This window comes from Acromyrmex echinatior, chromosome 17 (genome assembly GCF_024713525.1).
Source record: "Acromyrmex echinatior isolate Ae372 chromosome 17, ASM2471352v2, whole genome shotgun sequence".
Classification (NCBI taxonomy): Eukaryota; Metazoa; Arthropoda; class Insecta; order Hymenoptera; family Formicidae; genus Acromyrmex; species Acromyrmex echinatior.
Window position 1 is genome coordinate 5,607,604 of NC_141868.1, and position 15,680 is coordinate 5,623,283.

At 42.1% G+C, this 15,680-nt stretch overlaps 4 protein-coding genes and 1 pseudogene across 4 annotated transcripts; 3 read left to right on the forward strand and 2 right to left on the reverse strand.

Moving 5' to 3' along the window:
* Positions 1-1,337: 1,337 nt before the first annotated feature.
* On the forward strand, positions 1,338-5,208 carry LOC147906913 (uncharacterized). Its single transcript, XM_087414924.1, has 3 exons — positions 1,338-1,424; positions 2,324-4,951; positions 5,074-5,208. Exon 2 carries the CDS (start codon positions 3,840-3,842, stop codon positions 4,878-4,880), a length of 1,041 nt encoding a protein of 346 aa, XP_087271050.1. The 5' UTR covers positions 1,338-1,424; positions 2,324-3,839; the 3' UTR covers positions 4,881-4,951; positions 5,074-5,208.
* On the forward strand, positions 4,967-6,434 carry LOC147906914 (uncharacterized). Its single transcript, XM_087414923.1, has one exon. It carries the CDS (start codon positions 5,002-5,004, stop codon positions 6,118-6,120), a length of 1,119 nt encoding a protein of 372 aa, XP_087271049.1. The 5' UTR covers positions 4,967-5,001; the 3' UTR covers positions 6,121-6,434.
* Positions 6,435-6,844: 410 nt separating this feature from the next.
* LOC147906915 (uncharacterized) lies at positions 6,845-7,567 on the forward strand. Its single transcript, XM_087414926.1, has one exon. The coding sequence runs from the start codon at positions 6,845-6,847 to the stop codon at positions 7,565-7,567; it is 723 nt and encodes a 240-aa protein (XP_087271052.1).
* Positions 7,568-8,025: 458 nt separating this feature from the next.
* On the reverse strand, positions 8,026-8,949 carry LOC147906916 (uncharacterized). The gene is made up of 2 exons (XM_087415282.1): positions 8,662-8,949; positions 8,026-8,451 (listed from the first exon to the last, which is right to left on the reverse strand). The coding sequence occupies exons 1-2, from the start codon at positions 8,947-8,949 to the stop codon at positions 8,026-8,028; spliced, it is 714 nt and encodes a 237-aa protein (XP_087271408.1).
* Positions 8,938-10,119, reverse strand: LOC147906917 (uncharacterized; annotated as a pseudogene).
* Between the last annotated feature and the right edge of the window lie 5,561 nt (positions 10,120-15,680).

Sequence of the window (15,680 nt, forward strand, 5' to 3'; positions counted from 1 at the left end):
GATTGAAACCTATTTAGTGGTAAAATTGGTTAATGTTAAATGAACACTGAATATCTATGTAGAATTATCTAACGATTCTAACGGATACAATTCGCTTATTTCAAAAAAACGTTCAATATGTTTGTCAGAAATATCCACCAAAACAAATGAACAATATAATCATGTGAAATAGTATATTGGATCAGGGAGGGAAGGGGGCTGAGAGCCGAAAATAAGTCGTGCGCCCCAGAAGCAGGGGAAGGGGAGGGGTGAGAGTTAAAGGTGAGAATGGTACACCCCTGAAACAGGAGGAAAGAGAGGGTGAAAGTCGAAGATGAGAGTCGTGCGCCTCTTTGCAGGGGAATGAGGGAGGATGAGAATGAAAGGTGAAAGCCACCTAAAATCTGTTGGAGGTTGGAAGTCTTCCAAAGTCATAACCTTGACGACATATGTCAAAGTCGCAGTCGTCACAGCATCCCCTGCAGTGCACAATTATTAAACATATTTTAAAGTAGGTAATTTTCGTGTTATATAATTGAACTTCTTTTGTTAATAACTTGTTAACGAATAACGACTAAGACTTATTGGTCACTCAGAGTCATGACCTTGACAACATATATCAAAGTCAAGGTTATTAGAGCTGCTTCCATTATTATTAATATTTACCGGAAAATTTATTATTAGATCGTGCCTATAGTCGTTGCAAAAAAAATTTTAGAATTTGGATGTCTCCAAGTTTCGTTAAGATGAGCTTTTAAACTTTGTTTATTATTTAATAAATAAAAAATATTTGGCAATAAATTCTTCATGTAGTGATAAAGTAAGATTGTATTAATAAAAAAATACGTCATATGTTGAATTGCTTACAGAAGTTAGATTTGATGATCATGAAACCCTAAAGCGTGAAAATCGTAATACGAGATACCCAGGATTTCTAATATGAAATAATCTACGCTATATTATAGTGAAAATCGTTGCTGAAGTATAAATACTATTACATAAATATTAGTAATTAGTATTTTGTAATACTGATGTACTTTGCGTTTTATTATCGATTTCTCGGGACATCTCATATTAAGAGCACAATTTTTTGACGTTGCATCAATCACTTTTTGCATTTCTTTAATTTGTAAAAAAAATAAAATTTGATTTAAATTTTACACAACATTATCTTAAAGCTTATTAAATTCCTTTCAAAATGATTATTTTTTTTATTCTACTCATAGATTTCTAACATGTACCCAAAATAAACTCGGTATCTCATAATAGGGACTTTTCCTCTATAGGCGCATAATATTATTTAATATTTTAAACATATTCTCAGAATATTAGTAGATATACTAGGCGGGTTCTAAGCCATGGGGCTAGAGGGGAAGTACTTGTAGGCGCGGGGAATACCTAACGCGGGGGAAAGAGGGGGAAAGGTCTAATCTCCTACACAATAGGTGTGCGAGAGCGCACCGCGCGGACAGATTCGAGTGAGAAAACGGCACAAGGTTGATATGATGCACGACAGTGAAGAGAACTCCGTTTCATTTAATTTAACAAAAGAATTTCTTTAATGTATTCAGTTACAAAGTCAAAAGATATAATTAATTAAAGATCAGATTAACAGAATATTAAATGCGGTCACCTTTTCCAAATTGAGCTTGGAATCGCGGTGATGGAAAATCTCGGCGATTTTCCTCGAAGCTTCTCGAAAGTTTCGGTTTATAGCGATTTCACTAAACGGTTAGCACGGCGATTTTTCTCGGCACTTCTCGAAAGATTCGATTTATAGCGATTTCACTAAACGGTTAGCACGGCGATTTTACGAAGCGAGATTATGACTCTAAGAACTCTAAGAACTTTTTGGAAGTAAGTAAGGAGGACGGCGAGATCGAAGCATTTATTGCTTTCGGCCTGAGCTTTCCCTTTTGGGAAAAATCCAATAAAAATTTGCCACAATCGTAATTATTACGTGGCATTAGGTGTACAGAATTGATTGGCGCTTTGAATTCTTTTCTAGCGACGTTCAACGTAACAGTCATGCGCGGCAGAAAATCCGTGCGTGGGATTGGTGACAGCGCATGACGTATTCGTTAGAGCGCGGCGCTTGCGTGCGCGAATTGAATCGTTCTAGAACTTTCGATTGTCCGTTGCCGGTAACGACAGCTTGTTTGCGTGTAACGAATTGTTTTTTAAAAAGAACAAAGAACGACGAATTCGATGATTTTAATGAGGATTAAGATCATGCTCGAGATGAAATCACGAGCTCAATTTATGCATGCGTTCAATGACAATTAATGTCGGTCGACTGAAAGAATTCTTGCTTTTCTTTCGAATTACCGATCTCGAACATCAGGGCTCCTACACAATAGGGCTCCTTTTTTTGTTATCAAAATTAGACCATGTTTTTCTTTAAAAATGCATTGATAATAAAGGTTTGAATTTGACCATGACATATTTTTCTTTTCTTTAAAAATGTATCGATAATAAAGGCTTGCATGTTAGAGAAAGATAAAGCGCGCGTGCTACGAGTGAAGAAAGGATGGAAGAATTAATAGAGTACGAGTTTCTTTTGTATGATACAGTTTTTCAATTTTTATGGTTTTTCCTGGCGCATCGAGGCAAAGGATGGGAAGTAAAAGACAATACACATGAAATAAGGCGAACAAAAATGTTTTATTTACATCTTATTACATCGGTTTTCGTACTTATTAAAAACTAAAGCTAATAGTTCGCAATCGATGAAAGGCTTGCATGTTAGAGAAAGATAGAGCGCGCGTGCTACGAGTGAAGAAAGGATGGAAGAATTAATAGAGTACGAGTTTCTTTTGTATAATACAGTGAAAATATGAGTCTTTATTTATACACGATCGGTTCAGTAAATACAAAATCTAAATGTGGATCCTATGTAAATAGGATTTTTTCTACATGATTTGTAATCTTTTTCATAAATTTTATCATAGATCTGACGATTCTGAGGATCTATGTTTTTTGTTTATGTTTCCAATATCATTGGGAAGATTTTCTAATGGCAAGTTTCTTGAATATTATCACTCACAGATCAGTGATCGTTAAAGTTTGAGTTTTATGTTTATGCTTTGTACTAACGATTGTTTTTTTTCCTTTCTTTGTTGAAATTTTCATGAAACGGAGAAATTTTGGACGGAGTCCATTGGACATAATGAAATATATAAAAGTGCATAAGTGCTCGATGTATCACAGTGGTGTCCTGGAAGACCAAGGAATCAGTCGCTTCAATTACTGATGCTTCAGTTATTGATAAGCATAATATGGTTAATCATGCGAACATAGTCAACGCAGTCCAGTATATTCGAAACGCAGATCAGGAACAGTTCGCACATATCAGAGACGAAGTGTTCGAAGTAGTACTCGAAGAAGTGAACTTCGAAGAACTAATGGATCAAGAGATCAATTCCGACGAAGAAACATTATCGGACGACGCTGGCTATACTAGCGATTTGAGCGAGATTGATACAGATTATATACAAAGATTTGTGTCATCATCAGAAATCCGTGCACTGAACAACCATACAAAACATTGTATAATCCATTGTTATTATACAACGACGGATGGTGCTTTACGTATATGTGCAGAATGCATGATACGTTTGAATGAGACTGATATCGCAAGATTGTATCTCATAAGGAAGCACGATGTTGGACATATTTACGCGCTAAGTGGTCAGTCTTGCACAAATTGCAGACTACCAACATACCTTATATTTCCATGCAATAAGTGCCCACAGTGCACACATTGAAAAAAACTATTGCGAATAGTATTGTGAATGAATCACATGCAAGTGCTCCGTAGAAGAGTGTGATCTAAAGACTGTAAAAAAAAAAAAAAAGACATGGAAAATCACGAGCGAGTACGCGAATTGTTGGAACAGTGCGGCCGGGTCGCTACTCTGATGGAATATTTCGCGTGGCTGCAACGATGTGACGAGTGCATCGAGCAGCTTGAAGAACTTTGTCGTGCCAAGCGTCCACGTCTCGCCGTTGGACACAGACAATCCATGGTGGCGAGGATCGCACGACTCGCGAGTGCAAAAGTGCAATTGGAGCAACGTTTCATGCACATTGGTGGCGACTACGCGAGTGGCGAGTACGCGAATCGCGACGAAAGATCTCTCATCTGGCGAGAGATCGACGCCGCGTTTGAAAACCGTGTATCGACAGGTGCTGTGATAAATTCTAATCACATTGAGCCGCGACGGTTTTTGGAAGACGCGAAGGAAATAGTGTTCGAGCGTGTGCGAGACGCAGTAGAAAGACACGGTAGCGCAAAAGTGAATACTGCGTTCAATGGCGAGTTTGCGACGAAGGATAAACGTGCCAATAAGAGCATAATTACAAAGAACAGCGAAATATATCGTTGCACCGATATGCACGAGTGGTACGAGCGACACGTCGTCGAGCCTATCCTAGCATCGCTCGAAGAATTCCAGGAACGTGACAGCGGGTGGGCATTGTCGCGAATCCTTAATTTAATAGTGAATGTAAATAAACATAATCCAATGCACGCGGGATGTCACATCGAAGTGCCACGAGAAATAGTGACGAAACGGGCGGTGATCAGTGTTCATTCGGCAGACAATGCATGTTTCGCGTGGTCGATGGTCGCCGCTCTGTACCCTGCAGAAACATATGTAAATCGGGAATCGTCATATCCACATTATACAACAGTACTAAATCTCGCAAACATTGAGTTTCCAATCACTTTAAAGGATATTTATAAATTCGAACGGTTGAACGCGGTGTCGATCAACGTGTACGGCATCGAGAATAAACAGGTCCTTCCTCTGCGACTCACCAATGAAAAGAAAGAGAAACACGTCAACATGCTGTACGTGCAAGATCCACGCAACGATGGTATTGGACATTTTGCATGAATAAAAAACTTATCCCGTCTCGTGAGTTCGCAGATTAGTAGAAAAAAGAACAAGAAATTTTTCTGCGATCGGTAAATATACATGAAAAATTATTATAATTTTCCGTCTCATTAATAAAATAATGGTAATAGTTATAATTTTTTTTTCTTTTTTCAAATGCATGCACTACTTCAATACCAACGAAAAATTGCAGTCGCACGTAATGGACTGCGAAAAGATGAACGACTTCGCTATCAAACTGCCGAGCGTGGACGACAAGTGGCTCGAATTTGAGAACCACTGCAATAAGCAGAGCGCCCCATTCATCGTCTACGCTGATTTGGAGTGCGTTCTACGGAAGATGGAACTTGAAAGGGAAAATGCATCGTCGTCGTCGTACACGCATCAACAGCACGAGGTATTTAGTATAGGATACTACGTGCGATGTTCATACAACGACGCGTTATCATTGTATCGGTTCCGTCGCGATGAAGATTGCATAACGTGGTTCGCGCGACAACTCAATGATTTGGCGCATCAAATTAAAAATATAGTATCCACCAACGTACCCATGGAAACGTTGTCGAAAGAACAATTGGAGGCGTACTGTAGCACGACGCGTTGCCATATTTGCGAGAAACTGTTCGCGCCGGACGATACGCGGGTCCGCGATCATTGCCATCTCACCGGTAGATTCCGTGGTCCAGCGCATGCAAATTGTAATTTAAATTATAAAAAATCATTTTATATTCCGATCGTTTTTCACAATTTATCAGGCTACGACGCGCATTTTATAATTAAAGAAATTGCTACCGCGTTCGAAGGACATGTAAGTTTATTACCGATAACTAAAGAAAAATATATTTCATTCACTAAAAATGTCGATAGCACCAAAGACACAAATGAAAAGAATTTTCAGAAAAATTGCATAAAATTACGATTTATCGATTCTTTAAAATTTCTAAACGCAAGCCTCGATAAATTGACATCGTTTTTAAGCAGAGACAAATTAAAAATTGTACGTTCCGAATTTCCAACATTATCAGATGAAGAATTTGAATTACTCACACGAAAAGGTGTCTTTCCGTACGAGTACATTGATCGCGTCGAAAAATTGCAGGACACGCGCTTACCACCGCGCGAATTATTTTTCAGTTCGTTGACAGGCGATACAGTATCCGAGAGCGATTACGCTCACGCCGCGAACGTCTGGAAGCGATTCTCCATTCAAACGCTCGGCAGTACAGTGATCTGTACTTGAAAACTGATGTCTTGTTATTGGCCAACATTTTCGAAAATTTCCGCGAAAGTTGTGTCGCGAGTTACGGTCTCGATCCTGCGCATTACTATACATTGCCTGGTTTCACGTGGGATGCGATGCTAAAACATACGCGTATAAGATTCGAGTTACTCACCGACATCGATATGGTAATGTTCATTGAGCGCGGTATACGCGGTGGTCTCAGTCAATGTTCCAGTAGATACGCACAGGCTAATAACAAGTACATGCGTTCGTACGACTCATCGAAACCATCGTCGTACTTGATGTACTACGATGTTAACAATTTATACGGATGGGCGATGTGTCAACCATTGCCATACGCCGAATTTCGATGGGTCGAAGACGCTGCGAATTTTGACGTGAGTGCGATTGCTCTGGATCATCCATCGGTTACATTCTCGAAGTCGATCTCGAATATCCACAACATCTACACAATCTGCACACTGACCTGCCGTTTTGTCCGACGCGCGATAAGCCGCCCGGCAAGCGTGAGGCTAAACTTTTAGCGACGCTGTACGATAAATAGCGTTACGTCATCCACTACCGCAACCTACAGCAATGTACTCGTCACGGTCTTCGCGTGACAAAGATTCATCGAGTACTACAATTCGCGCAATCTCCATGGCTTCGCGATTATATTGAACTCAATACAAATTTCAGAATTCGCGCAAAAAATGATTTCGAGAAAAATTTATATAAATTAATGAACAACGCGGTATTCGGTAAAACTATGGAGAATGTGCGCAATCACGTTGACGTAAAATTATTAACAAAATGGGACGGACGGTACGGTGCGGAGACAATGATCGCAAAACCGAATTTCCACAGCCGTAGCATCTTTGCGGAAAATTTAATCGCCGTCGAACTGCGCAAACTCGAGGTGAAGTTCAACAAGCCGATTTACGTGGGTATGTGTATACTCGACATATCGAAAGTCTGCTTGTACGAATTTCATCACGAGTATATGTTACCACTATTTCGCGACAAATGTAAAATTATGTACACCGACACGGACAGTCTTGTATACAACGTCGAGTGCGAGAACGTTTACGAAACTATGAAACGTGATATCGCTAGATTCGACACGAGTGATTATCCGATGGACAACGCGTACGGTATGCCTCTCGCGAACAAAAAAGTACCTGGTCTGATGAAAGACGAAAATAACGGTGTGATAATGACCGAATTCGTTGGTCTCAGAGCGAAGATGTACGCGGTGAGGGTGGATGGCAAGAGAGAAACTAAAAAAGCGAAAGGCGTAAAGGGTAACATCATAGCGCGAACGATAACGTTCGACGATTACACGCGGTGTTTGAATGAAGAGATTGAAATGACTCGTCGTCAATCGTGTATACGATCTAAACTGCACGATGTGTACACGATATCCGAATCGAAAATCGCTCTGAGTCCATACGATGACAAATGATACATCGTACCAGACTCGACGGAGACGTTACCGTGGGGGCATTGGCGGATACCTTTGTAATATGTGTGTGTGTGTGTGTGTGTGTGTGTGTGTGTGTGTGTGTATCAACATTTATATCACTATTATGTTTTTTTCTACGTTTTCATACAGTGTACATGTTACTATTATCATTATAATTTACACGTATGCATTTTTTTTTTACATTTATATAAATATTACTATTACGTTTTATGTAGTATCATTTATTATGTATTACTATTATTTTCATTTTCATGTATCATATATTTATATACGTATTTTATATCTGTATACTGCAAAAACGAAGATGAATGGGAAGTAATAAAAAATATACTTAGTTTATATACTTATATTGATATATTTTTTTATATGTAGAAATAAAATACATGAATCAAAATTTTTATCAAATAATATTTTTGTGTATCCATGAATTGTGTGATTCATCGAATCCCAGCCACTTGACGTACACCTTGTCTCCCTTCCTGCGCAGTCGCGACTTTCTCCACGAGATACACGTCTGGATGAGTAGCGCGATGCAACTCATACTCGTAGAACGCTCCAGCGACGGATTTTCCGCAATAATCCTCGAGTAAATAGGTTACAGGATTGGTACGCTGCACCTTAACGATCGTAAACACTTCGGTGGTCCAATTTGACGTGTAACCCTTCTCAAAAATCGTTTTGTACTTGCTCACGCGTACCGAATCGCCTATTTTGAATTTTGCAGGACCCGCGATCTTTATCGCGCTGTACACCGTGTCCAAGAGCCTTTCGGCGATCGCGGGAGTTACTTCGGCGGGTCGCATGCCGATGGTGCGATGCTTGCGCGCGTTGTAATCTGACAGGAGACGCGGCAGCTCGTCGACCTACTTATAATTACCGTTGAGCGTAAACATCTTCCACATATCGTTCTTAAGCGTGCGATTGAACCGCTCGACTACTGACGCTTTCAACGTCGAATACGTGGAATAGTGATTAACATTGTGCTTTTTCAAGATTTTCTGCACATCAGCGTTGTAAAACTCTTTCCCCATATCCGTTTGTAAATTTTTTGGACATCTTCTACTCTTTCGAACGATCTCAACGATAGCGTTAGCCGTCTCGCTTCCACCCTTGCTCTTGAGTGGTACGGCCCACGCGTATTTGCTCAACACATCGATGACGGTGAGTATGTAATGGTGGCCTCTGTTGAAACCTGAGTACGGACGCATCTCAACGACATCAGCCTGCCACAGATCGTCGTATCCCCGAACTATGACGCGCCTTCGCGGAAAATTTCTTCTCGCAGGAGCGTGCAATTCCTCAACGAGTTGACGTCTCTCGGAGCTAATTTTCTCTCTCTTTTTCTCAGATTTCTTTTTCATGATTCGACGTGTAATACACTGAGTACGAGAAAATAATGTATTTTTTCTCGCTGATGTTACTCAACTGAATCGTTTCATTGCTATGCGATTTAATTTATAATAAGACCAGCTTCGCGAAGTTCCTCGATGATCGACAGCATCTCGTTGTTGTGAGCGTTGTTGCCTGCTCGGTGCGAAGCGTCGAGCAATCGTAGACGATCCACCAGCTCGTTGGGATCATCCCAGTGCTCGTAATCGATCGCGTTATCATTCAATGTCATCATTGCATGAGGTAATCCCTTTCCAGATTTCTTCTTCTGTTTCTTGGGTGTGATCGACATCAACGGTGCGATTACATGTTTGTACTTGTATCCCCTGTTGCTCAATAATCGACCCTGCGAATGGTACTTGTGTTTGTGCGCGTTCGTCACCAACAGCATGCTCTTGTACTTGTGCATATCGTCTTCCGTGTAGAGAGTATCGTCGGGAATTCTCTTGAAAATCAACTCGTAAAGACCAGGTGTACCGGCGTATCGTACGCCATCGATAATTATGTTGTCCGCGTCATCCACATCGAAACGTTTATTGCCAAACATCAGTCCATCCTTGTGTAGGTAAATGCCGTACACGTGATCTATACCGCTCTTTATCTTGCACTCCCCTCAGGGCAGCCTCGACATACTTTTGCCCCAGTGGGCCCAAGCCGGCTCGTAACGCCTCTCGACCTTCCGACGTTTGCAGCTGATTTTGAATCTTCGTCGCTAGCGAGTCTTCCGTCGTTTCGAAAACATTCTCCAACGACTCTATCGTCGGTACGATTTTGGCACATGGTGTGGAGGTTATCGACTGTGCGCGATCGTGCGATCGATCATTGGATTTATGCAGAATCGTGGAACGCTCGAACGTCTCATTCGCTTCTTCTGCCTCCTCCTTCTCTTGTTCCTCTTCCTCCTTCCTCTCACGTTTAGAGGCAGACGTTGCATCTTCGTCGTGCGACTCTCTTTTTGTAGCGCGCATGCTGGGGTTGTCGACGAAAAGTCGCAGCGGTTCGATAAGAGGTTTAAAATGTCTGTCCAACGCGATGCCCTCCTCGATTCTACCGGTTTTCAGAGCGCGATGTTTCTTGCGGATCGACTCACTCGTCTTCTCGATCTCCCTCGCGATTTTTTCACGCTCGCGCACATTCGCCATGTTCGTCTCTGGCTAAGTATCGGTAACGACTGGTCACGTTACGGTATCGCGAACTCGTTAAATCCTTTTCTATATCGTCCGTTTGTGAGCTTACTGTCTTTGTCTATCACTAGAAATCCATATTTTTGCTGCCAACAGTCGCGGCACAACGTGAAAAATTCATCGTACGACATGTCAGTATTCACATGATCGTTGTAAACGTGTTTCAAGTTGGTACCGTCCTGTTTGAACAGGATCAGCAGGTTCGCGTTGTCACGTATCAGATGTTTAGGTATCCTCGCGTATGTCTGACAGAGATAGAAGCAGTCGACGTTCGCGTGGCGACCCATCGAAAAGTATTCTCTCACCGCATCCTGCTTGTCACATGCCACGTCATCAAAGATAAAGATAGAATTTGGATGCGCCTCGCTCGGTGGAACGATGTCGCTGTTGTTGGAGAACGTAAAATAGCCGATTTCGTCAATAGACGTAAACAAATTTTCGAGATATCGATACTTTGGCTGTTGCAACGATTTCGAGTAGACGTACACGTTTTCGAAACGCACGCCATTCGGGCTCTCGAGTAAGCTTATGAGAACGTTGGTTTTACCACAATTCGATGGGCCGCAAATGATCGCGCGTATAGTACTCGGCAGCATTTCGCCGTGCTTGCGCTTCTCCACGCTGCCTCCCATCATTTGCGATTTCGCGTCACAGTTCGTGACGCGTATCGACAACGGTTGCGGCACGAATTTCATGCTCACACTAAGGCTACGCGCTCTCGAACTACTATTTAAAGGCGCGCGAATTTACGAGTCGCGCAGTAGCAAAATGTATCTCATGCTGTGTCATCCTTTCGACATTCAGGACTTGAACGCTGAGCAGCTGCAGTATATACCGAAGGTTGTACTCTTACGCGTGTACGGTGACTATATCGACTACGTGTGGGACAAGCTTCCGGAACACGTGAAGGCGGATTCGGAGGTTCAAACGTATCGTCGCTGCGACGAGCACTACAATCAGCCGTGGCAGAGGACGCACATCGACGGTCCCGCACCTAAAAAAAGGGGGTGAACAAAATTGCGTCGGGGCAGTTGGGTTAAAAACGCCCCATAAACGCGTTTTTCCTTTGGTTTCTTTCCGGGCAAAACCTTTTTTGGGCCCCCCGGGGCCCCCCCTTCGAACGATTAGCCAAAAAGGGATGGGCATAAAATCCCGGGCGCGGCATCCGGGGAACACGACTTCCCTTTTTCCAAGAAAAGATCTCCCCATAGAAAAAGCGGCAGACAAAGTACTCGCCAAGGGGCGCGGAAACGTGTAAAACCCGAGAGATTCGCTTTTTACGGAGAGCTGCCCCTGCCCCCTTTTTGGGAGCGATGAAAGCCAAAAAAACCCCCAAAATCCCCCCATGGGCAAAAAAAAAAAACAAAAAAGAAGATAAAAAAAGGGAAAAGACAAAAAAAAAAAAAGGATATTCCCAAAAAGGAAAAAAAGAGGGGTTTTCATTCCCTTTTTTTACCAATTTTGGGGGGCGCTGGGGGCCGGGGTTTGGGGAGGGGGCCCGTGGCAAAAACGGAAACCCCATAGAAAAAGGGCCCCCTCAGCCGGGCGAAAAAGTCAGGGGCCGCGCGGGGGGAAAAAGGGCCCCGGTCGTATCTCGTCCGTCAAATAGGGGGCCGGGGCTATAGGGGCCCCATAAACGGGGGGCAGGGTTTTAGCAGGGAAAAAAAAAAAAGGGGCCAAAAAACGAAAAAAAAGCCCCCGGGCAACTACCCCCCGGAAAATTTTTTGCTCGCGAGACGTATGCGCGTCCCCTATTTTAAGGGTCTTATGCGAAAAGTTTTTCCGCGACGGGGGTAAAACCAAAAAGAAACGGAAATTTGGAATTGGCGTTTTCGCCCCGGGCCCCGGGGGATCACTGGGTAGCAAAAACCCAAAGGAACCCCCCGGGGCATATACTTTGATTTTTTTGGTAATTTTCCCGGGCCCCCCCCGGAAAAAATGCGATATTTCGAAAACCCCGGGCACGACGATAGGTAAAAACGTCCCCCCATCCCCCCTCAACCCGAGTTCGGGGGGGGAAAGGGTCTGCATTTTTTAAAAAACGGTAGAAGCGCGTAAATTTTAAAAACTCGACGGGGGCTTTTTAAAACTCAGTTTTTTTGAAAGTGTTTGGGGCTGCCCGGGGGCACTTCGCTGGCGGGAAGGCCCTTTTCCCGGGGGGCGAACTATTTCCCCCCTCCCCTGAGTTGGGGTGGGGGGTTTCCCAGCTGGGGCTGGGTTTTTGAGCTTTTTTACACAACGAATGTCCCCAAACGAAAAATTTTAAATTTTTTTTGGGCAAAGACGATGCAAAAATTAAAACCCAAAAGGTTGTACGAAGGCGAGACAAAAAATTTTTTTAAAAGTATGATTTTACGGAGACATTTGCCCCCGCAACGCACTTGAAACCTTTTACGTAGTGCAAATGAAAAAAACCCCAAAACAACAAAACAAAATAAAAACCAAAACAACAAAACCTCAACAACAATGAACTTTTTTTTAAAGTGAGGGGGGGGAATACCCCCTTTTGCTCCCCCAAACACGTGAATCAGATTTTTAAAGTGCTACAGAAAAACTTTTTGGAAGCCCAACCATTTTGGTCGCTGCGGGGTTTTTGTCGAAGGGCGGTTGGGGGCCAAACCGCGAAAAAGGGGCAATGAAAAATTCCCCCAACAAAAAGAAAATAAACGTTTTTCCCCGTAAGTTTTCCCCGACCGCGGGGGGTACAGCACCCCAAAAGCGCGCACACAAACAAATTTCCCGACGTGCCACCCGGGTTTTTAAATATCGGGGGGGCCTACGCAGATCAAAATTTCCTGCCGATCCACGGAAAAGGAGCATTGGGGCTAAAAAATTTTGCTTTTTCGAACCCCAACCCATTTTTCGAAATTTCGCGGAAAAAGGAAAAACCGTCAGATGGTGGGGGGACTGCGGAAAAAGCGACGTGAAATGCTGTAGAACGGGGGGGGCCCCCGCAAGAGATAAGCAATTTTTTTCAAAGTTAACATTCCCCGTCGATCGGGTTTTTCAATCAACTGCGTCAGCAAGAAAAGTCAGTGCGTCCCCAAATTTTAAATTTTTTTTAACTTTGGGGGGTTTGTGGGGGGAACTTTTAAGAGACTGATATTTAAAAAATTTTAAAATGAGGATCTTTGACGATCGCATCGTCAAGATTTTGGGTCAAAAATACAATCCTTTTCTAATACAAATTTTTAAGTGACGAAATAAGAATACCCTATACAGCAACAGGGGCCCCTCAAACTGCCGTAAAAAAGCTTTTTTTTTTAGGGAAACGGGGGAAAAAAAAAGCTGTCCAAAAGGGGCATGGGCATTTTTAAAAAAAATTTTGTGCGTTCCTATTCGATGAGATTTTATAGAACTCAAAAGGGGTGGGATTTACGTAAAAGAAAGGGGGTATTTTAATAGCCCCCCTCCCCAAAAATATGTAAAAATGTCCCCCCGACAGAACGTTATTCTACGGGGAAGCCGGAAAATCCCAGAAAAAAAACCCCAACCCCGGTATTTTAATTTCTGGGTTAAAAGCCCCACCGTATGGGGAAAAATTTTCGAAGATTAAAAACGCGTGGGGTTAACGCCGTCATGAGTTATTTTAATACGGGGGGCGCAACGAAACCCCAATTCCGAAGGGGGGTCCCCGGGGGGAACCAACGCTCGAATTATTCAAAGTACAGTGGTGAAGGGCCCATGTGTTATTAAACGAGATAAAAAAACTGTCGATGTTGCGCGTTTTTGGGAGCGGACATATCGGGAAAAGGTTTTTGTGGGGGGTTTGTACAAATTTTTCCCCTCCCCCGAGCACCCCCCGAAAAAAGGGGGCCCCTCAAGACGGCTCCCCAACCGAGAGCCCCGCTACGTTTTTTTCGCTATGAAAAAGGCAAAAAAAATCAGGGGCCCAGGATGTAAGTCATTGGGGGGGCTGAAAAATTAACCAAGCAAAAAATTTCCAAAAAGGGGAAGTTTCCCCCCCATAAATTTAATTGGTTTTTTTAAAAAAAAAGATTTTTCGATTTTTTCGAATTGTAGCCGTTTTTTTTGCGGGCCTACGGATACGGTATCCCCCAGCCAAACCCCCAAAATTTTCAACTTTTTTACTTTGGGGGGCCATTAAATTTAATTTTTTTTCTCTCGACAGAAAATAAAACAAAAGTGGCCCCCTGGACGTCGATTAGATTTGGGGTTTTAAAGAGGATGTCCCTGCAAATACAACGCCTAGTCTCATCATACACGATCGCGTGTTTTAGTATAATCCATGACCAACTTTTTTCCCCAAAATTTTCCCAATGCACCCCCCAAACCCCAAAGATTACGATACGAAAACAATCGACGCAGTCTTCTGACAAAATGCTCTTTCCAAATTTTTGGGGGTCGGGGAAGGTTTAAATAAGAAATTTATGTGAAGGAAGGGGCGGTGCTAAACCCCGGGGGGCTGTTCTAAACCCTTTTTTTTTTTAAAAGAGCCCCGGAAAAGGAAAAATTTTTTAAAAATTTTCCAAATTTTCCCCCTCCGGGGTTATTGTTTTCCCCCTGGTTTTAAAAGGGAAGAGGGGGGGGTCCCCAAAAAGAGCGAAACGTCTGATCCCGCAGCTGTTTTTAAAAATGAGCTATCGGGGTTTAAAACGCAAAAACCCAACGTGGCTTTTGGAACTTGCTTTTGGACGGATGGGGAACGCTTTTTTAAAAAACCCCGGATGCATTTTTTCGAAAAAGGGAATCTTTTTCAATTAGAGGGTTTCTAAAATTTCGATGTGGAAACCCTGTTAAAAAATTCGCTTTTAAAAAAAATTTTTGAAAAAATAAACTGGGGGGTTCAAAAAAATTTTTTAAAAAAAAAAAACCCCTTAAAAATATTTATTATGTTTTTTTTCCCTTTCCCTTTGGGGAATTAAACCCTTTATAAAAAACGTATGTGTGTTTTAAAAATAGGGACGTTTTGTATAAACAAAAGTTGTAAAAAGGAGGGAAAAAAGTTTTGGGGATGTTGTTTTTAAAAAAAATTTTGTATAAAGTAGTATAAACGTTTTGTAAAAACCCCAATTTTAAAAAGTTGATAAAAATATGTAAAAAAGTTGTATTTTGGGGTAAAAGGGTTTAAAAATTGTAAATTTTGTGAAAAGAAATATGTAGAAAACTTGATAAAACGTGTCGCAATTAAAATTTTTGGGGAAAAAGGGGGGGAAAAACCATCTTTTCTCATCGTTTCCCCGAAATTTTTACCATTTACGGGGTTAAAACGTTTTTCATACCCGCTTTACAAAAGGCAAAAAAAAAAAAAAAGAAAAACCCCCCTTTTTTTAAAACAGTCCCCTCGTGGTTTTAAAAAAGGAAATAACAGTAATTCCAACGTTAACATAAAAGAAACGTTTTTTTTAAATTTTTTATGACACAGTACGGGGGGATCGTGCAAAAGCGTTTGAGCAGACTTTTGATCACGGGTACGGGCTACAATTTTTGAAAAAATTGGAACAACGTTGGGGCCCCCGAGTTCGTGGAGATCGTCCCCTTTGGGCATCGGGGGGCAC